General features: G+C 38.1%; 2 protein-coding genes across 4 annotated transcripts in view; one reads left to right on the top strand and one right to left on the bottom strand.

Moving 5' to 3' along the window:
- Window positions 1-497: 497 nt before the first annotated feature.
- LOC102792009 (gap junction delta-2 protein) lies at window positions 498-3621 on the bottom strand. Its single transcript, XM_006799320.3, has 2 exons — window positions 3525-3621; window positions 498-1612 (listed from the first exon to the last, which is right to left on the bottom strand). The coding sequence occupies exon 2, from the start codon at window positions 1602-1604 to the stop codon at window positions 498-500; it is 1107 nt and encodes a 368-aa protein (XP_006799383.2). The 5' UTR covers window positions 1605-1612; window positions 3525-3621.
- Window positions 3622-5515: 1894 nt separating this feature from the next.
- The window catches only part of vezf1b (vascular endothelial zinc finger 1b), a 34650-nt gene continuing 17457 nt past the window's right edge, over window positions 5516-22708 (top strand). For all 3 annotated transcript variants that reach the window (XM_006799288.2, XM_006799287.2, XM_006799286.2), the window contains exons 1-2: window positions 5516-5604; window positions 12371-13128. In XM_006799288.2, coding sequence (XP_006799351.1) covers window positions 5572-5604; window positions 12371-13128 — 791 coding nt within the window. In that variant the 5' untranslated portion in view covers window positions 5516-5571. The remainder of the gene's footprint in view (window positions 5605-12370; window positions 13129-22708) is intronic.

The following is a 22708-nucleotide window of genomic DNA, read 5'->3' as shown; positions in this document are numbered from 1 at the left end:
CACCAAATTTCAAATTTTTAACTTTTTATACATGTCTTTGTGAAACTTGCAACTGTCAGTTGTATATATTGATTGAATCATTTGCATTGTGATTTTTTTTCATAGTTTTTGAACTCTTGGATCTCAAAATGTTAAAATAATAAAGTTTTAGATACAAGATACTGCAAATGAAATTTCCCTGGTCCAGTTATGAGTTATTACATGTCTAGTAATATCATTCCATGACTCCAGGTTTCCAAACAAAGTGTTCTTTGCATAATGATGTACTTTTGGTGTTTAAGAGGTATTAGCTGGGTTACTTTAGAGCACTAGATTTCACAATAGCTAAAACTAATAGTAGAGCCCCACACAGAAAGTCCCTCCCATAATATATTCAATTATTTAAATGAAAAGCAATTTTTAAAAAAGGGGTACGCTAGGCCTTAATTCCCTTTTCAGTCTGTTTTTTTTTTTTTTTTTTTTTTACAAAGATAATACAAATACAAAAAATTTCTCTCTCATAGCCAAGACTTCCTAGTCCATCCCAGCCTGGCCATATTAGCCAGTTTAACTTTTACTTTGTCTTTGCTGTCTGGACTTCTCTTGGAGGTGCATTCCACAGTTGAGTCTGTTTCAAACGAGATAGCTGGGGCATGTCCAAGTAGGCTTCCTTTCTTTTCCTGGGCCATGGTTGCTTGAGTCTGCAGAAACACCTGACCCCTCACAGAATGCCTGAGTTGCAGCATCAGGGGGTTATGGTTTGAGTATAATTTGACAGGATTCTGCTCTTGACGACAGCAGGTGGAGCAAGCTGAGCAGAGTATGCGAAAAATATAAATCCACCCCAGGTAGTGGAGCTCTGCAATGTTAAGGATGAAACAGCCCAAGCTGATGCTGAACATAAAGTTCAGGAAGATGGTCTTCTCAGTGGCACGTGATACAAAGCAGTCTGTACGAGTAGGGCAAGGATACGAGTCACAGCGATACAGGTGAGGCACTTCAAACCCAAACAAGAAGTACTGGCCGACCAGGAAGGTGATCTCCAGTACAGATCGTAGTAATACATGAAGAATGTAAATAAGAAGAACCTGGTTGGACTGCTGGGTGGGGTCCTCTCCCATTTCATCATAAGCTTCTTCCAGAAGGCTTTTCTTTACATCTTCCCTCTCACTTGTATTCCATTCCCCACTGTAATGAGGGTAGTAAGTGGGGATGTTGACCTTTAGTGCTTCCATGCCATCTTTCCTAATTTCCCCGGACCTTTGTTTGGGAACTCTCTGGGATAGCAGCTGTGTCCTCTGGCCATCAAGCTTCTCATCCTTGGCAATCTTATGCAGTACAAAAACTATGTAGAAAATAGATGGAGTAGAGACGAGTACAATTTGGAAGACCCAGAACCGTAGATGTGAAACAGGAGCAAATGTGTCATAACAGACGTTGTTGCATCCAGGCTGTTGGGTGTTACAGGTGAATTTGGACTGCTCGTCACTGTAGACAGCATCACCCACCAAGGCTACCAGCAGAATACGGAAAATGAGCAGCATAGTGAGCCAGATCTTGCCTATCACTGTAGAGTGGTTCTGGACCTCAGACAGAAAGCGACCAAGTATGGACCAGTCACCCATGGCTTAATCTTAGACAGAAAGTAAAAGGGGCTATTAATAATAGGACAACTTAGGGTGTACTCAGACTAGGCTCAACTGACTGAAGTAATATATACTAGCTTAAACCTATTGCCAATTTCTTGGTAAAATGATAAGCAGTAATATTATTCACTGATGAAGACTCTGATATGTAGCTGAAAACTCTGGAAAATATATTAACTTATATTAACTCACTACTGTATATATTACATTATAATATATTATATATTACATTTTAAATACAATATATATACAATAAAGCATTTGCCATGTAAAAACACTTTTTTGTTATCACTTAATTAAAATATATAAATATATTTGTTACAGTCAAGTTTGTTGAAGCATCTCAGGATCACAATTATGCTTTTAGAAACATCTAATTGTTTTAGAGAGCAGAAAGAGACCTTTCAACAGTTCTGAGTGGTTTGTCACTGTAACTAAGTTCATTTATTGAAAACTGCATTTAGGTACAAATTTGAAGAACTTACACTTAAATATGAAAATATCTAAATACGTCTTAAATATGTACTTAATGTGTTAATTTCTACTTCTGCTGCACTTCATTTCAGAGGGAAATGTTGTACATTTCTCTTGTAACATGGTCGACTACAGTGCAGCCTATATAGTAACTCACCTTCATAAACTCATCTCCATATTTGCTGTGGGAAATGGCTTTGTGTGTTTCACAATTGGTCAGCCAATCGCTGCCATTGGCTTGAGTTAATTGAGGGCAGGTGTATCTGACTGTACTCATAATCTACACTGTTTATATTCCACACTGAAAACAGTGCTGTCATATTTTTCTTTCTGCAGGTATGTGCCCCAGACTCAAGATGGTTTAGATTAAAACAGTTTATAGTAAGCATTTGCTGTTATTCTGTGAAATATATAATTAATATTGGTGACTGTCAGCCTATTACGTACAGGGTGTTGAGTCTGGGGGGACAACTGCTGTTCCCTGTTGAAATTTGGACTGTATTTTTTATTCTGTTTTGCAAGTGGGACACTGAACTGTTTCATTCCCCAACTTTTATGTGATGAATATAGTACCTGGGAGTATTTTTCATTGATCTCAGTGATGTGACTATTGTTTTATATTTTACAATTTTCTGTCTATCATCTTTGCTCTTACCTGCGGCTGTCAAACCTAGAATCTTTGTATAAAACTCTCAGTTTTATTAGTTTAGGGCTAGGGTTAGGGTTTTTTGGAAATTAAAATGTACAAACAGACAAAAATTTAAAATAAAATCAAATGGCCAAAGGTTTTTGTTTTATCTGTTTTACATCTTCACCCAAAACACTTTTACTTGTCAAAATATAGGACTGGTTCATTCAGCGTATTCAGCAGCTTACCCACATTACTGATCATGCATGCTCAGGCAAATCAATAAAGCATTATAGCAAATGAAGTATTGTGAAACCTAATGTCTGACACTGGTAATATTATTGTTGTATAGTAATGGTGCCCCCCCCCCCCCCCCCCTCTTCAAAAGAAATATATCAAGAGGTCCATTCTCAACCCTAAAACAGTGGATTTTACAGGAACTCATTTCAGTTTTCTTTTGTATCTTATTTTTTTTTTTACAGTATTTAGCTCATTATCGTTATTGTAGAAAAAGCTATTTACATATTTATCTTAACTCTGATGGTGGTTATTTTTTTCTAAAATGTTTCAATTATTTATAATCTACTGAAAGGTCTCACTGAAAATCTTTATATGAATAACAACAAATCATATAGAGAAAACTTTACCTTAGGATACCCAAATTTTGGTCATTTTCAATTTTCTTCCTGGACAATAACATACTTTGTAGTGCATTTTTAGTAGACTCAGAGAAGTGTTAAAAAATACAACCATGAAAAAGCAGCATTTGAACTCAATAGAATCCCATTTGAACTCACCTAACCTTAAGGTTTGCAGCATAAATCCTCATAATGTAGCCTTTACTGCACCATTTGCATGGCTATTTTTGATTTAAAATGTTGATGAATTGAATCCCGCTGAGTGTGGAAAGAGAGAATAGACCGATCACACACATTAAGCCAGTCTATCTGAAGCTGACATTGTGCTATTTTACAAAAAGGCTGGCAATGTACAATACAACAAAGCACAATGAGTGGGCTCATTTTCTGAACACCCGGGAACTGTAAAACAAAAAGCATATGGAACAGGCTGGAAAGTAAACATAATGCAGGTCTTTGCAAAGGCTCCGCTTGAACCACCTCGAACAGTACAAGTTACAGACAAATTTTGTTACTTTCTAGACTATAGCAGGTTTCAGCTGGAGTCAGTATGTTCACATCTGTTGTATCCTTTGATAGCATGCAGCAGCGGAGTTCAAAAGGGAAAAAAATGTTTTGGTTTTTGCATATGTAATCAAGTCCCAGACTCTGTAGATCATAACACAGACTCTCTTCTCTTGTCACAAGGGAAAAGAGCAGCAGAAATAATTGTGCTGGAGAAGTGTTCAGGAGCAGCTTCTCCGATGAATTATGTCTTGTTCTCAAATTTGTTACTAACTTATGATTTTATACCGATTTAGAAAAAGCCTGATTTAGCTTCAGCAAAGCAGGATAAAACTAAAACACCCAGTTAGCTAAATGTGAACAACATCATAAATCAAAGTAAAATAAAATGAACTGAGTACATTTATTCAAAAATAATTGATAAGTGACCTTATAGCTAATAAAACGGAAGATTGCCTGATTTAAATTTGGCTGATTTGTTGGTGAGGTGGTCAGCACTGCTGCCTCACATGAAAATCCTGGGTTTGGATCTATTGGGCTGTTTCTGCTTTCACTGCTCTGAGACCGGTTACTCTCTGTGAGTTCTGTGAAAAAAGCTAAACATGTAAGTGAGCATTCTGTGATTTATTATAGTAAATCACAGAATGACTTAAGTTCTGTATATACGTTACACAGTAAGTTCAGATCTGGAAAATTATGAATTTTGTATCGCTTTTTCGCAACACTCTTGGACTTTAATGGCCTTTCGAGTGCAGTGCAAAGAACTTGTATAAGTTTTTAGCATTTGGCAAGTAAATGGTTGATTAATTAGAGGAATTTGTGCCGTGTTTGATTTCAGACTCAACTATCAATTTTGGATTAAAGGCCTTTACACACTGAGCGTGTAACAAAAAAACAACATGAACTTCCAAATTTTTTGGATCTGAATCCGTCGCTGAATGTTGCGCTTTTGTGAAAAGTTGATCCTCAGAAAACGCACTGTGAAAAAAAGAATGAAGTCAACATCAATCAAGATGAGTTGGTCCTGATGCTTGTAAACAAGAAAAGCTAGAAATGAAGATTCTGGGTTCACTCAATTCCCAAGTGAGTGAATTACCTACTTCACTCACTTGGGAATTTTTTAGGAATAAAAAGAAAATTGCCCTCAACATCTATCAGAACTAGCTTTACTGACCAAGAATATGTGTAGATATTTATGGTCAGTAAAGCTGATACTGGCCTGGTTACTTATTAGTTCTCAATGTAACATAATAGAAAACAGACAATATTTACAATAGAAACATATATTGCATATTTATGTTTATGGAGCAGTTGTGCAGGGGGCAGAGATATTGGATTAAATTATGGAATAAATAGGGGATAGATAACTTGTTATTTGTTACTATTAACAGTACATATAAAGACTGACTAACTGAGAGAGAAGGAGAGAGAGATATAACGAAATAGTACATACAGCACAGTTTGATTCAGCAGCACATATGTTACATGTTTAAGTACATCTGTCTTGTAACATTTTTTTCAGTCTCTAGTAACAAAATATATGTGAACTATATGAAAGGGGAAATGTTTAAAGTAAAGTTTAAAAAAAGTATATTGGACTTGATTTAGTCCTTGGGGTTACAGGAAGTTGTCGCTGCCATATTTAGCTGCTTTGTTGTAGATTCCTTATAGGCTTCCTTCAGATTTTAGCCCAAGTGTTGCAATGGAACCGAGCTGGAGTACGTTTTTATTTCAAGTAAGTGGCACAGTCTCCATAAACGTTTGCCATAAAGCGTAAATATTGTTTGCTAAATGGGTTTTATCCGTTTCTGAAATTACTAAGAGTTAGCCAAGAAAAACAAAGGTGTTAGCGATACCCTGCTAGATAGCTCCGCTGAGTGGTTTCCTGTAACGAACTGCTAACTAGCTTTGTCGAGAGCTCCGGACTTTGTGTTGCCAACTTAGATACGGTATAGTCTTGGTATCAGTTAAATAGCCAGAAATCTGTGTCGGTTCATGATTTGCAATTTGTACCATTTACAGCTTAATGTGACTATAAAGCATTATGTGACTATAAAGCTAATTTGTAGCTCGGATGTTGGTGATGCGCGCGCTAGCAAATTAGCTTTAAGCAAAGCTTTTGCTATTGTATATAGGTAAGCTAAGCTAATAGGCTAACGGATTCGCTAACCACACACTTTTCCCGTGTGCACCGTGGCTATTGCAATAGTACAGAGGGTTAACAAAGCAAGAAAGCGGTGGGGAGCTTAAGCTCTTGACTGGCCCCGTTAACAAGAAGTTAGCTAACCCTAGCACTATAACTAAGGGGCTACTTAGCACGCTAAGAGAAGTGATTAAATCACATTCAAGGCTCCAAACGTTACCCTTTATCTTATCATTAGCCACGACATACAAACTAGAAAAATAAACTATAAAGTCATCTGGTTCATTAGTTTTGTAAGTAAGTTCAGAATCAGAATCCATTCACATGCCGTTTGATCATTTAATCTTGTTTTGAGAAACGAAAAGGAGGTTGTAAATTGTATATAGTCTATATGCCGAATAAATTAAATTTTATGATATAATCCCATATTATAGAAGGTCCGTATTTAATTTTTGCTTAATTTTTACTGTCCGCAGTCAACTTTGTATCTGTTTAAGTATAACTGACACACACTATATTTTTTTTATAGTGTCTCATGTTCTCTGAACAACTGGTATTAAATCTACACTTTGTGTACATCTTAACTGCAAAACCTTAAGAAACCCTGCGCCATAACCTGATTTTTTTTTTCTAGTCTTTTCATGAGATCTGAATATAAACAGCAAGACAATATTTACCTGCATCGATATAAGATTTGTAGACATGCCAACAGTTTGTCAAATAGGAGTCTTACCATAATTAATCTATACATTGCATTAACAGTGGCAGTTGTACAATTTTTTTTCATTATCTTATTTAATGATGTTTAGCTTAGAAGATTTGAATTTTTTTTTTTTTTTTTTTTTTTTTTTTTTAGCAGCATGATAGAGCAGCTGGCAAGCAAGCTTTATTTGTCACATACACAATCATACAGAGAACAACACGTAGTGAAATGCTTTTGTCCGAGCTGCGGACAGGCTGCAGACGTAGGGCTTGGTTTTAGCATGGGTCTATCCAGGACCCTTACTGGATACTGGGAGGGAATCCCGCTCCAAAGGTGTGTAGTCTTACCACTACACTATCCAGCAGTCTACTCTACTTGTTGTTGCTCCGAAAGGAGGAATTTGGCCAACCCATGCCAATTGCTAAAATGCTAATACAAATGCGGTACTAAATAGTCATGATAAGTAAAGTGAGCCTTTGTGAATCAGTGAAATAGTCAAAGCAATTACGCTGCAGTTGTGCCAGGGTTTTAAATCAGTTCTACAGCCATCTTGACATGGACACCTGCTGGCCATTGTGGCTATGATCACATATTGAAAATTATATTTGGTGAGCATTGCAAAATTCTAAACAAAGCTATATACTACACCAGGGTTGCAGCAGAAGTCGCCTGACATTCGTTCACACCACAACAAAATCACATCAACATAAAAAACATAAGCACGCAATATGCAGACACTTGCATCCTTCATTGCACTTTGTTCTTTGCTTTTAGTTCTTATTAGCTAACATTTACACACATACTCTGAGGGATGCATCGGAGACCAACTTTGGGTTAGTAACTTTCCCAAGGATATTTGGCATGCAGACTGTAGGAGCCAGGCATCATTGATGACCGGCTCTACCTCCTGAGCTACAGCCACCACCACCACCCCCCCAAACTTGGCAACCTGTTGGTCATGTTGAGAAATCTGATGGCTCGTAGAATAAAGATCATTTGAACCTGCTTTTTCAATATCAATAATTATGATCAATGTATGTTTTGGAACATTCCTTATACAGCACAGTAAGAAAAGTGTTCAAATATTGAAAGAGTTAAAATAGTTAAATAATGTAATGCCAATACTACCCCCTCGTATTGTGTTAATTCAGTGCATCCAGTTCATAAAATAAAATATTTTGAGAAAAGGTTGCTAATTTCTATTTTTTATTTTGATAAGTTTTGAGGATTTGAATGTTGCCTACTTTATTAGGTAAGTTAAGCATAGGCCACAGCAATCAGTGTGGAAGATGTTTGATGCTGATAATGCTTACAGAAATTTAAAATGAATAAGAAAAGTATCAATGGCTATATTTGTCATGTGTAAATGTTTGTATAGAAAAATATTAGTTTTCAAGTTGCTTTCAGGCTGGGTTGGTTTTCTGTGAGTTTGCAGTGTCATCAGGTTTTGCTCTACATTGTCAAAAACAGCCACGAAGCAGCAGGTAAGCCACCGGGATGAATTGCACCAAAATCTGAGTTAGCTGTAATCACATGATGTGGGGTTTTGGACTGCACTTTGGAACAGTGTTTCAAAACATCTGTGCTTTATAAGCTTGACACAGGGTCGAAATGTCAGTGTTGATGGTTCCTTCCTTTTTTGTAAAAAAAAAAAAAAACATGGCTGGGAGCGCCAGTGCGACCAGCCGTTCGAGTAAAAAAGAAAAAATCTCCGCAACTCTGAAAGTCTCTGTGTGGTCAACAACAGACACACATTATATCATATCATATTTTAAGTTAAAATTTCAGCTCAGCAAAGAACTTTAATCACAGGAACTTTTTCAGTACCATATTTTTTTGGACTGTAAGGCGCACTTAAAATACAGACTTCATACAAATGTGTCTTTATGTATGAATTCCGGTTGTGCTTACTGACCGCGAAATGATTTTATGTGGTAATCGGCACTCAAAAATCTGTCAAAATGTTTTAAGTACGACTTTGGTAAGCTTTGAAACCGCACCACTTGATGAGTTGTTCGCGCATTATGGCTACAGTAGTCTCACAGAGTCTCACAGAGTAATATGTACCGTGCCTCAACATAATATTACCGTTAGGGCTGGGACATATTATACCGTTCACGGTAATACCGGTACAATGATACACAACGATAAGAAAATAAAATGCGCAGTGCCTTTGTTTTCATACTCACATTGCCGAAAAAGCATGGCGGCAACGGAGAATGAGAAGGGGAAAAGTGGATTGTTGAGTGAAACAGATGACCCAGAATTGGTTTGTAAAAATGGTGCAACTTCAGTGATGTGAAACTAGTTTGGTGTTTGTCCGTCAGAAACAACACGGGAATAGAGCAGCTGTGATAGAATACAGCATTAATGAATCAATGGTACAGAAGTGCAGGAAGCAAGAAGAATGAGTTGAATAAAGTTGGACTTATCTGACTGCTTTGTTTCGCTTAATCTGCTGCGCACTTTATGGTCCGAAAAATACTTTTTTATTTGGCACACTGCAGTTTCATTTTGCAAAGCACCTCTTTTTAACTTCAGTGGATATTATACATGGTTATGCTTAGGGTATTTCAGCCCATTTCCACTAGAAATGCCTTTTGGTTAAACTTTGAGCAAGGAATTTGCATTTGCACATAAATGCACATTTAAAAAAACAGCTGCTTGTTTAAGTGAAAATAAATTGATGGTTTTTTTGCGCTAGTAAAGTTGTGGAGTTATATTTTGTATTTTGTCTCGCATTAATTATATCGTTAGTTATATTGTTATCGCAAATTTTCAAATGCATATAGTGATAAATATTTTTGGCCATATCTCCCTGCTCTAATTACTGTATTGTGTGTATGTAAGGACCCCAAAATGGCACCTTTTAAGAGACATGCTTACAAAGCGGATTTCAAACTCTTATCAGTCACGCATTAGAACATGGGAATAGAGCAGCTGCAAGAGAATTCAACATTAATGAATCAATGGTACGGAAGTGGAGGAAGCAAGAAGAATGAGTTGAGTAAAGTTTGACTTATCTGACTGTTTGGTTTTGCTTAATGCGCCTTATAATCCAGTGCACCTTATGATCCAAAAAATATGGTAACTTATCTTTCTTGTAAAAATGTGCTCCAAATAAAGAAGTTTGTTGACAAGATTGTTAGTTAATCATATACAAGTCAATATTGCCTGTATGGACAGCAATTTAGAAAAAAGAAAAAAAGTGTACATTTAAATCTACGGTGTTAAACGATGCAGTTGAAAAATTCGGGTGCACTTAAGAAAAAAAAGTTAGGCGCACCAGTGCAGGGCATGCAGTCTGACAACTAGGGCTGCCACAAACAATTATTTTGATAGTCGACTAGTCACCGATTATTTTTGCGATTAGTCGACTAATCAGATCATCATCCATTGGACGTAAAACGTACAGCTTATTGCACCAGCAGCATCTGCTCTTATATAACTATCATTAGCTTACAGCTTTAAGTGTTTAAGTTATGTGCTAACTAAAAATAAAGACAAGATGACAGTTTATTAAATTTTAATGAAATTTGCAGATTGTTTCGGTGAAGTTTAATAAACTCCTTGCTATCTAAAATATAACAGGACACCAGAGTAAATTCTCGAGCATCTCACACTTCTGATAATCAGCTGTCTGCTTGACGTTTATTCAGCTGTGTAAAAACTATAACTTTAATCTCAGCCAAACCGATTTACTCAGGAATAAATAAAATAGTGGAAAAAAAAAAAAAAACTAACATTTTTAAGTTATCTAAGTGACTTATATGTTTAACCTGAGTAGCGAAAGATGGCGGTGGGTTTGAAAGCGATTTGCCGGGAGTCCGCGGTTCTCAGCGGCTCTAGTGAGCCTTGCCCCCGGCTAGCTATCGAGCTAGTGGGTAACAGACGTCGGAGCGCTTTTGAAAATATGTGATGTCTTGATAAACTGAGCAGATATTTGAGGTTTACACAGCTACATTCTCGCCTGAAAATATGTTAAACGTTTATTTTGTGACCCAGAAAGAATAATAAGAGTAATATTAAAACTAACTAGCTGCCGCCATTGTTAGAAACTGAGCAGGGCTGCGCTATGAATTCTGGGACACTGCTTCTTCTTCGGGGTGTAACGGCAGCTGGCATCCTTGTACATGTAGTGCTGCCATCTTCTGTTTCAGTCCGTTATTACACTCTTAAATCCTACTACTTATTCCTGCGTCTTTTGTGATCTTACAAAGCTTCAAACGACGCGTCGACTATTAAATCAGTCGTCGACGATTTTGATAGTCGACGTAATCATGACTAGTCGACTAATTGTGGCAGCCCTACTGACAACATCACATTTTAGTACCTGCTCAGATTGCTTGGAACACCCATTCGAGCAGGTACTATTTTTGTACCTCGTACCAGGTACTATGACCTAATTGGAAAAACCTGAAACCTGTGGCAAATATGTACCAGTGACTGTAGAAAAGATTGCCGACTTGGTTGCACTTCTTCCCATTATACAAAAATGAAGCCAAAATGTCCTGTTTGTGGAAGCTGCCATGTTGCACTTTTGAAGCTTCAGTTTAATTATTTCATTTGTCATCTCATCCCATAAGTGCTGCAGATAATTACCAAAGCAGAAAATGTTTGTATCATCAGCAAATGGTACCATTTTTACCGCTTTGAACACTTTACAAATGTCATTAATGTATAAGTTTATGATTATGGGGCCTAAAACTCACCCCTGCAGTACAACACAAGCAGTGTCCATACATAAGGAGCAACAACCATTTAATTTCACAAACTCCTTCCTGTCTCTAAAAAAACTCCAACCCAATTTAAAATTACCCCCTGGTGTCCTTTATTTCAGTACAATGGCACATGTATGGCTTTAGTTTTTGTTTGTTTTCCCCCACATACTGTATTAATATGTCACCTTAAAAATCAGTAGTAGTAATAGTAGTAAAAAAGTATTTTACTGTGAAAACCACAAACATATTTAATGAACCTTTTACTCCTCAGCCGTAAAAGACTGATGGGGTTTTGTCGTCGCCCTACTAGGCAGGCGGCATGAGCACCCAAGTTTGTGAATGCGAAAACTCAAGAATGAAGTCACCTAGGTTTTTCACCATATGTCAGGGGTGGGCAACTCCAGGCCTCGAGGGCCAGTGTCCTGCAGGCTTTAGATATCACCCTGGATCAACACACCTGAATCACATGATTAGTTCATGTGTTGGATCAAGGACACATCTAAAACCTGCAGGACACCGGCCCTCGAGGCCTGGAGTTGCCCACCCCTGCCATTGCTGCATTTACTAAGTCGCAAATGAATTCGAATCTCGGTGACCTTGACCCTAAAGTTAAGGTTAGAAGTCACATTTTCTAAAAATCTCGTGAATGTGATAACTCGAGAACAAGGCAGCGTAGGATTTTGAAATTAATACAATAGGTATGTCTACAAGGAGGCTATAGGGTAGCACTGGTGGTCATCAGTATTTTTTATTTTTTGAAATTCTATTTATTAATGTTTTTTAATTTGTAGCATTTCTATGATCCTCATGACCGTTAGAGTAGATACACAGTACTTTCTTAACTTTACTAATCCTTGATGATATGTGTATCTATTAACATAATTTTCAAAGGTCCTCTTCTTGATTTTTATTTTGTTTTATTTTGTTATTACAGCAGGCCAATGAGGCTCTGCATCACCAACACCAAGTAGCTGGAAACAGCCTGTTGCCTCTTCTTAATTCTGGGACAGAGCCACCTGATCAGAAACCAGTGTTGCCAATCCCGTTGGACCAGAAACCACCTGTCAGTGCTACAGAACTTCTTAAAGACAATGTGGCTACTGGGGCTGTTGGAGGAGGTGGTGAAGTGGCTCCAGTTGCTGTGGTTAAAAAGGAACCTAAGTCAAAGACTCCCTTTATCTGTGGCTACTGCAACAAAGCTTTCCGGGACAGCTACCATCTACGGCGGCACGAGTCTTGCCACACTGGCGTTAAGATGGTGTCACGGCCTAAGAAGGCTCAGACTGCTCCTACCATGGTGCCACTCATATCCACTGTACCACGTGAGAATAGTGGAAATCCGTCATACATAACTACTGTAGCCACAGGTGTCCTGACTACAGCAACAACATCAGCATCCACAGGCACTAGCAGCATGACCCCAATGCAACACCAACAACTACAGAGCATCCCTAAAAAGCCTCCCAAGCCAGTGAAAAAGAACCATGGTTGTGACATGTGTGGTAAGGCCTTCAGAGATGTGTATCACCTCAATCGCCACAAGCTGTCACACTCAGACGAAAAGCCGTTTGAATGTCCCATCTGTCAGCAGAGGTTTAAAAGGAAGGATCGCATGACATACCATGTCCGCTCCCATGATGGGGGAGTTCACAAGCCCTACATCTGTTCGGTCTGTGGGAAGGGCTTCTCTAGGTATGTGGATCTGATTTCTCTATTATTATAGTTCTTCTAAATTTGTACAATATAAGGAATCATAATTGTTACACTACACTGTTTTTGAGGGATCACACTAATAGCCCCCCCAAAAAATCACCTCAACTTTATATTTCAGTTTTAGGCTGTAGACAGGCTGCTGTCACAATGTTTTGTCCACTTGAGGGTACACACTGTTTTTTTGTTTGTTTTGTTTTTTGTTTGTTTGTTGTTGTTGGGTTTTTTTGGGGGGGGGGGGGGTTGTTGTGGTTGTTGTTGTTTTTTTCTTTCCTTTTTTTTCTCTTTTCTTCATTTACGTATTTATTTCTGTCATTATTCATGAGTGCATATGTAATATGCCAGTATTGACAGGAGGACAGAAAAATGGGGGGGGGGGGGGGATATGAAAGAATAAGAGGGCAGAGCAACTACTGCAGAAAGAAAAAAATTATATCTCAAACAAGTGGCACCTAAAAAGAAAAGGGGCCTAAGCCACTAGTCTTGTGTCGGTTGCAAACGAAACGGCTCCTAGAGTCGGATCTTTGAAGTGAACGAAGGGTGGGGTTTTTTTTGTTTGTTTGTTTGTTTGTTTGTTTTCTTTCGCTCTCCCTCTCTCTCTCACTTTTTTTTTTTTTCGCTTCACGCCCACGTGAGCCTTGTATTTGCCGTGAACAGAGGGGGGAGGGGCAGTAGTTACACTCCCAATAGCAGAGGAACAGAGCAGGTGGGAGAGAGAGAAAGAGAGCCAGGGGCAGCAACAAGAGACAACATCATCACATTAGAAAGGTATAGTAATCCACAACTAGTTGTATCATCCACAACTATTTTCAGTTGTGGATGATAAAAGATTCAGAAAGTTTATTCATGCAGGGAATCCTATGTGGGCAATTCCAAGCAGGAAAACACTCTTCCAAAAAATCATCCCAGGCCTATATGATAGAGAACGTGCATCTTCTTTTTGTTTTGCATATTTTAATTTATATTTTATTGTGTTGTGGTTTGCAGTGTTTTGTGTTGTTTCACTTTAAATTTGTTTAAAAGGAAAAAGCTGAAAATTTAAATAGTTAAAAGTTGAAATGTAAATTGTTGTTTTTTTTGTATTTTATAATTTATTTTTTACGTTTTATGTGGAGTGACCGGTCAGAGCGGGCACGCTTCATTTTGCGTAACTATTTTTAAATCCCTGGAAAACTGCAACCACATAAGCTAAAGAAATTTTTTTGGCATATGAAACCGGAGGAATTGTACTTACATTTCATGCCATCACCTTGTCCCAAGTCATGGTGTCCTTCCACATATGGCCTTGCAAAAGTTTTCTAAAAAGCATTTGCAGCAACAAAAACATAATATTCTAGAAACATGCTTTGCCGATCCAATCAGCTGTTCATAACACTTCCTACGTTGGAATAGACGTTAGCGTGAACTATCGCATGTCCGCCATTGCCTGCCCAAAACCTGAAGTTATGTAAATGTAATTATCGCAGAAAATGTAGTTTCTTACCTTCAGGGCCGTATAATCATATACTGGTGCTTTTAAATCATGTTGACTTGATGCTTTTCTGTATCATTTCTGGGATGCTTAGAACTCAAATTGCACTGCTGGAAATAGTTTATTTTGATGCACATGCTGGTTTTTGTTTTGTTTTTTGCAAATTTACATTATAATATTTATTTTCAATTTTCCTGCATTATATTAAAATTGATGTGTCTCAAAAATAAAACTATGAAGACACTCAAAATAAATTTCCTGTGGTGGGAAACTATGTTTTGTAACTTTTTTGTATTTACAGTTTTGAGGGATAAACCACTTAAATTTCTCTAACTAGAAATATACGTTTAAAAAAAAAAAAAAAAAAAAAAAAAAAGATTTTCAATTTTTTTTTTTGTAGTTTATTGCACTTTCTTGTAATTTATGTAGTTACTATAGACTTAATGCATACATATTATTAACATTTGGGATATAACAATTGTATTGATGTTTAGCAACTTGAAATGCTCCCAAAAAATGGTACTACAGCATGTAAAAACATAAAAATAAGCTCTGGCGGACTTGGCTCTATGGTAGATCTTAAAGGGATAAATAAAAGCATATTTATGTATAAACATATATAAATAAAAAACAATTTTTTTACATTAGTAATTCATTTTGTACATACATTTATATTGTTGCTGATAATAAATTAATTAACAAAGCAACAAAACAACCTGAAGAGCCGGTTGGGATCCAAAAGACTCGGCTCTTTTTAGTGAATGGAGCTGAAAGAGCCGGTTCTCTAAAAAGAGCCGGAATTCCCATCACTACAAGCCACCCCAAACTACAACCCCCAAGGGAGCAAGGCAACAACCATGCAAAGACATCCGGCATATGGAACCAATAAGTACCTACATCCCAAGGAAGGGACGCAACTTCCAGTGGTGTGTGGGGGAGGAGGGGGAGAGGTCAACCCGACCACTTCTGCAGGGGTCAGGAGTCAGCAAGGCCCTGACATCTTGCTGACAGATGTTGGATTCCAGTTTAGCACTTGTGCCTTTGGTGTTTCCTCAGTAAGGACTCAAGCTAAACTTGGCACAGAAAGTAAGATTTTGTATATGGCTGATAATTTCTTAGTTGTGACAATGCTTCTTGGCAAGAAAAGCATATTTATTTCCCCTTAAATGGTGCCACATTTGTAAGGAAAATACATTTGTGGGTTAAGAAGCAGAGTTGAGTATGTGGGTTGCGCACAAAAAAAAAAACATTAACAGATCTCCACTGCCAATGCTAAACAACCTATTCTGCTATGGACTCTTCTTTGGTGTAATTTCTTGGATTGAATAATTGAAGTCTAAAGAAAGACATATTAGCAATTTATTCATTTAACAAACAATGGTCAGAAGCATGTGGAAGAACCATATATATCCATAACAGCCTGGCACCACCTCTTCATTCTTGTTATCAGCTTAGTTCCTGCTTGGGGATGGCATCTCATTCTTCAACCAGAATTTTTCACAAGTCAGTCAACATTGTTGTGTATGTTACTCTGGCATGAACAGCACATCCAAGCTCATTCCACAAGTGTTCAGTGGGGTTGAGGTCAGCACTGCAAGCAGGCTATTCCAGCCCCTTCAACTCAATTCTCTGATAAGCCCTGTTTTGTGTGGACGAGCATTGTCATCTTGGAGGCAGTGTTGCCAACTCCTCAGTAAGGAAAATCGCTATTGGTTGTCCTAAAAGTCGCTAGAAGTCGCTTAATGACGTCATCACCTAATTTGCATAATTGGTCATGCTAATGTAATTGTAACCTACGCTGCTGGAGAGAGAAATAACATCGTGGACGAGACATAAAGTGAGCAAAAAACGTCCTAAATGCATTTATAATTTATTTAGAACTACAAATTAAATTTCTTTTAGCAATTATTGTTTTTTGTAATGTCACAATTCCAACCCTGCTCCTTTACCCGGGCTTGGACCGGCAAAAGTGACCCGAAATAGGCACTCTGGTGGAGTTACTGTGTGTGTGTGTGTGTGTGTGTGTGTGTGTGTGTGTGTGTGTGTGTGTGTGTGTTTATAAGTAGTTTTAAACCTGATCCACAAAACAGCATAAGAGTAAAAGAAGAACTGACTGCGTTACAGCACCTGCTGCTTGTTGAGAGTAAAAGCGATATGCGCTTTCACGTCTTTTTTTAGCGACTTTTTCTAGAAAAAAAGTCGCTAGGGGGTCTGAAAACTCGCTAAATATAGCGACAAAGTCGCTAAGTTGGCAACACTGCTTGGAGGATATACAGTCCCGATCACCAGTTTAAAACTACTTGAAAATGGCCAAAAAATAATAATTTGCATGGTTAGATCTTAACATGGTTCCAATCTAGTGCTGGGCCATATTATACTGTTCACGGTAATACCGGTACGATGCTAGGCAACGATAAGAAAATGAAATATCGCGATAGAATATGGGTCAACGCGCATGCGCAGTGCCTTTGTTTTCATACACACATGAATGAAAAAGCATGGTGGCAACGGAGAATGAGAAGGGAGAAAGCAGATCGTTGAGTGAAACGGATGGACCAGAATTGGTTTGTAAAAATGGTGCCACTTCAGTGATGTGGAACTGGTTTGGTGTTTGTCCATCAGATACCCACCAAAGCACTTTTTTTTTTTTTTTTCTTTTCTTTTTTTTTTTTTATGTAGAACATGCAAGCGGGCGTTGTTATTGCCGTATTTGTCAGACTAAGGTGCTCGTCAATCTGGGAGTGATCTGGGTCCTAAACTCCGTCCGATTCAGGTCCCAAAGTCAAACGAACACTGCAGCATCACCGAGAGTTAAAAACTGTCTAAATTCTTTCATCTTTAATAAAATGATCAGCATTGCTGCTTTACCAGGTGTAACTATGACGTTTAACATCCAGGCATCTATGAAAACAGAATTTATTACATTTAACGGTTAAGTTAGTAGGAAGTTACCGGAAGTTAGCTCGCTAGTTTCGCTAGTTACCTAAGCATGATATACGATGTTCTGACTGAGATTTCTGAAAAAATTCAAACGTACTGCTCTGCTATCACTTCCAACATAAATGAAGACAGGAAACTAAACAGACATTTGTAGGGTTACTGAAGTTGGGCTAGGTGGTATATAATGATGTGCTACGTGATCGCTAGCGACACAGCTATGTTAGCATAACAAACACAGTGAAGCTGGAGGATGAACGCTAACACTTTTCCAATCGATAAAAGTTAACGTGAAGGTTCCTGATGGTTAGAGACAAATGCAATCTCTTGGCAGGATGCTGTAAATGGACCAAATTTCAGTTAGAAGAACAACTGAGATAATCCATCTGCAATACGAGGTTAGTCATTAATATACTGCAACAACATGAGAATAGAGCAGCTGTGATAGAATACAGCATTAATAAATCAATGGTACAGAAGTGCAGGAAGCAAGAAGAATGAGTTGAATAAAGTTTTATTTATCTGACTGCTTTGTTTCGCTTAATGGGCCTTATAATCCTGTGCACCTTATGCTCCGAAAAATGCGTATTTGACTTTTTTATTTGGCACACTGCAGTTTAATGTTGCAAAGCACCTCTTTTTAACTTCAGTGGATATTATACATGGTTATGCTCAGAATATGTCAGCCCATTTCTACTGGAAATGCCTTTTGGTTAAACTTTCAGCAAGGAATTTGCATTTGCACTGTTACATTTTTATATAGCTTTAATACACATAAAAACAGCTGCTTGTTTAAGTGAAAATAAATGAATGGGGGGGTTTTGTGCACTAGTAAAGTTGTGGAGTTGTATTTTGTCTCGCATCAATTATATCGTCAGTTATATCGTTATCGCAAATTTTAAAATATATATCGTGATAAATATTTTTGACCATATCGCCCTGCTCCAGTTCCAAGTTGAGCTCCATCATGCAACAAGAAGAAATGGGAGTCAAACAAAACATTTTTAGGAGCATGCAATTTATTGAAAACAAGACTGAAACTGCTGATCAAAAGTTTAGGACCACACCTCCAAAAACCCCCCCACATTAGAGTTTCAAACATGAACTCAGTAATGAGTAGCTCCAACCTTATTGTTGATCACTTCAAAAATTCATTTTGGCATGCCTGATGCAAGCGTTTCCATGAGGTGAGTGGAAACATTTCTCCAAGTGGTGAAGACAGCTGCACGAAAGGCATCTACTGTCTGGAACTGTTGTCCATTTTTGTAAACTTCCCTTGCCGTCTATCCCCTAAGGTTCTCAATTGGATTTAGATCAGGGGAACACGCGGGATGGTGATCCAAAAGAGTGATGGTATTCTCCTGGAAGAAGTCCCTTGTCTTGTGGGCATTGTGTACTGTAGTGTCGTCCTGTTGAAAAACCCAGTGGACCTAGCCTGCGGCCGTTTGACGCCCCTGCTCCTCCTGAAGCTCCATTGTTCCACTGAAGGAAAAACCACCCCAGACTATTATGGCGCCCCCTCCACTGTGGTGCATAGAAAACATCTCAGGTACTTGTCATGCCAATAATTTTGGGAAACCATCAGGACCATCAAGGTTTAAAAAAAAAATTTCTCATCAAAGAATAAATCCCCAAAGGTTGATTCTGTTCATCTGGATGTAGCGTTTTCAGTGGAAGAAATGTTTTGTCACTAATCCAGGTGACTTCTTCAGTCTCAGGTGACTGCAGGTTTCCCCAATCTTAAAAAACAGTACATTTACATAATGACTGAAACTAGCACCACTGAAAGAACACTGGGCTCGGAGGTCAGTTAGCGTTCATCCTCCATCTTCACTGTTTATGTTTTTTATGTTAACCATAGCTGTGTAGCACATCATTATATACCAGTTAGCCCAACTTTAGTAACCCTACAAACGCCAATGCTCTCTCCCAGGCCTCGGTGATGGTACTGCTCTCGAGCTTATGGAGAGGATGCTGTCCTTGTTAGGAACGGATGACACTGGAAAAAACGTTTTCTTTCACTCTATCCAAGGTCACCATGTCTATAATGGCTTCACCTCTTTGCTCTTCGCTGTGTGCAGACCGACTCCACATGAAACAATAACAACATCATCATCAGCTGTTGTTTTATCAGTCTTTTCTTTGAAATACTGGGGCTGCGTGGGCTTAATGTCATGCTTTTTATTCACATGCCTGCTCCTAAATATTTTTTTTATTGCAGGTATATTTTTAGTTGCAAATGTGGGTGAAACACTTGAATTTACTTGGTAACAACTGAGCGCTACTGAGCCATGTTATAAATGAAGCATGAAAGCAAAACATTTGTGTCGAAGACTTTTTATAATAGTTATTCTAATTCAATGAATTGTTTCAGCCCTAATCTCAGCCTTGCAAGATGTTGTCACAAAACATCAAAGGCTTTGTTTGTTTGTATAAAATAAATGTGGTTTAATTAGTTTAATTGTGGTTTAAAAACGAAAACTGACCAAAACTAGTGTGATGACTTCATAAGCTCAGCTCTGAGGTTCTCTGACACTGCTGTCAGAAGTTATAAATGGCCTGTAACACTGCCAGTATCTATGGAACGCCAGGGCTGCCATAATGAATTGATTAAATACACCATTAAATAATTCATTAATTATAATTAATTACACGGAAATAATTACATAAATATTTACGATGCATGTAATTAATTAATTATTGACACATTAATAACACATTTAAATAATTATTGACAGTTTTAATTAATTATTTAATGATTTATTTAATTCATTTTGGCACTTTTGTCCCCTTCATCTCTCTCCTTGAAATAATTTTATCTGTCAGCCTCACCCATCAAATTAAGTGGGCGGGGTTAACGCTGCCCATGCAGCTTCTCTAACATTTGATTGGTTGCCATGCAAAGTAAGTTAAGACAGGTCAATCCTAGATAATCGATTCCTTGTGTGGACTTGGGGCAGCCAGGTATCCCAGAATGCATTTCAAATCACAGGCAGCAATGGTGGTGGTGTAAAGTTTTAAAATACCCCATTTTTCTGTCACCAACTACACTTTTAATAGTGTTTTAGCCGCGAATGTTGCGGCGTAATCTTCACATGTCTGGTCAGGTTGTCGACATGTTTGCAAAAGTGCTCAGATGTTTTCAGAGATGTCACTAGCTCTGCTAACAGTCAGCTGACAGAGTGCACCGAGCTCACAGCCCCGGTGTTCCAGCTTAACTGTTTTGTTGTTGTTTTTTAGTTTGTTTGTTAGTTGTTAACGTTAACCGGGTTGTTTACATATTCCACTCTCCGTGTTCCACATTTGCAGATTCTCATTTTCACCGACTGGTCTTGTGTCTCTTTGCTTCTGTAACATAAAGAACGAGCTGACATTTTTCTCACGACACCAGCGATCAGCTCAACAGGCCCTCAGTTTACCTGCACGCATCCTCCTCCTCACCTGTCAGCGGTTGTTTAACACCTGCTGCTAATTCAAGAAACGCGCCCACGTCTGATGTCCAATCACCGGCACACAACTTTGAAACCTCAGCTGAGTTTTAGCTCTCAGTGTTAAACGCTGGACTTAATTCACTCAGGTTTTGTCTGTCGGTCACGTTTACTTTGCTGTTTTATTTACAACTGAGCAAATCGGTTTGGCTGAGGTTAAAGTTACGTTTCATAACTGCATAGTTTTACAGACGTTTAATGGTTCACTGCCACATGTGTTAGACTGAACTATTCGCTTTTCTTTATCTGGTGTGTTTTAGATTTAATTTGAGATTAAACTGACTTTTAAAATGTTTTATACAAAAAGGAAAGAGAAGGCGCATTTCCACCGAGAGGAGCAGAGTTTGCAACAGCGTGTTCATCATGCAGACTGCAACCTGGACAGAAATATTATATCAACTGTTTTTTAATAGTTATTCTGTATTCTAAGCATCAGCGAATTTAGAATTTTTAGAGTTTACTTAACTAAAAATAAATGAGGTTAACATATAATTTGTGTGATTTTATTTTATTTTTTATTTTTTTCTTCCCCCGGTCATGTTATGTTTAACTGTCAAAGGCTTGTTACAAACTATGAAACACATCGTGCAGACTTCTGGATGTTAGAAGAAAACTAATACTGCTCATGAATGACACTAAAGGCAGGAAGGTGTCCTTTAAAACTAAACATGTTAATAGGACCTCCCTATTATATCATAGTTTATGATATAGCAGGTGTATTTCAGTAATAGCCTACTTATTTCAGTGTACTGGTCAGTAGTAGTACTGGTCAACAGTCACACAGCTCATGTGGGCGTTATCTGTAATACTCCTTAACTATAATTTATCAAAGTTAACTTCAGTTAACCAGTCAGACAGTTCTGACTGTTGATTCAGACAGTTCTTTTGCAATGAAAAACATAAACACCCATGCTCCCGGTAGGTTTCCGCTGTGCCAGCTGTTTACACTTAAGCTGCTTATGCAGTAACCATGGTAACAACGGACTCTGAGCGGCTGGATCGACGCAGGTCAGACAACAATTTTACATGTATGATCTTAAAACAGGACACAGCCACTGTACGTGCTGGCCTCATATCAAATGTGAACGCAGACTGAGTCTATGTTTGACGTTTGCTTTATATCTAATCTTCCTCTCAAACATTTAAACAGCAGCGAGTCTGCAGCTGAGGGAACACAAACTCAAATTGTCGGAACAGGTTTGCTCGTTTCTTGCGTGTATTCATTTGGTGATTTATTAAATGTATAAATGTTATTCTAATCTGCTGCTGAGTCTCTTACGCTGATGAAAATGCAGAAAACACAGATCATGAACACCTGTTCAACCAATCACTTTCATTCCACTTTGATCTGCAACAAACTGACGGTTCATCTCTGTTACAGTGTTGCGTCAGACTGCTGTATTTTCTTGTTCTTTATGCTGTAGATTTTCACGTCTCTGGAATAGTTGGCAGTAATAAGGATGATTTTCTGTAAAATCATATTGATATGACCCATGACATATTCGTAGATTACAGTTAGATTAGTCAGCCGGGAAACTGGGCTCACTCAGAGAGCTGAAGATATCATGGATATGCTGACCTCGCTCCATGGTGTACAGGTCCGTTTACCCTCATGATTAATATTCACAATAATAATATTAGCCATCATGAAGTCTGCATGTGTTTC

Source organism: Neolamprologus brichardi, chromosome 1 (assembly GCF_056152115.1).
Source record: "Neolamprologus brichardi isolate AB-2024 chromosome 1, ASM5615211v1, whole genome shotgun sequence".
NCBI lineage: Eukaryota > Metazoa > Chordata > Actinopteri > Cichliformes > Cichlidae > Neolamprologus > Neolamprologus brichardi.
This window is presented reverse-complemented; position numbering and strand designations above follow the sequence as displayed.

Coding starts and splice junctions, on each gene's coding strand:
- LOC102792009 (XM_006799320.3), bottom strand. CDS start 1,604: ATGGGTGACTGGTCCATACTTGGTCGCTTTCTGTCTGAGGTCCAGAAC.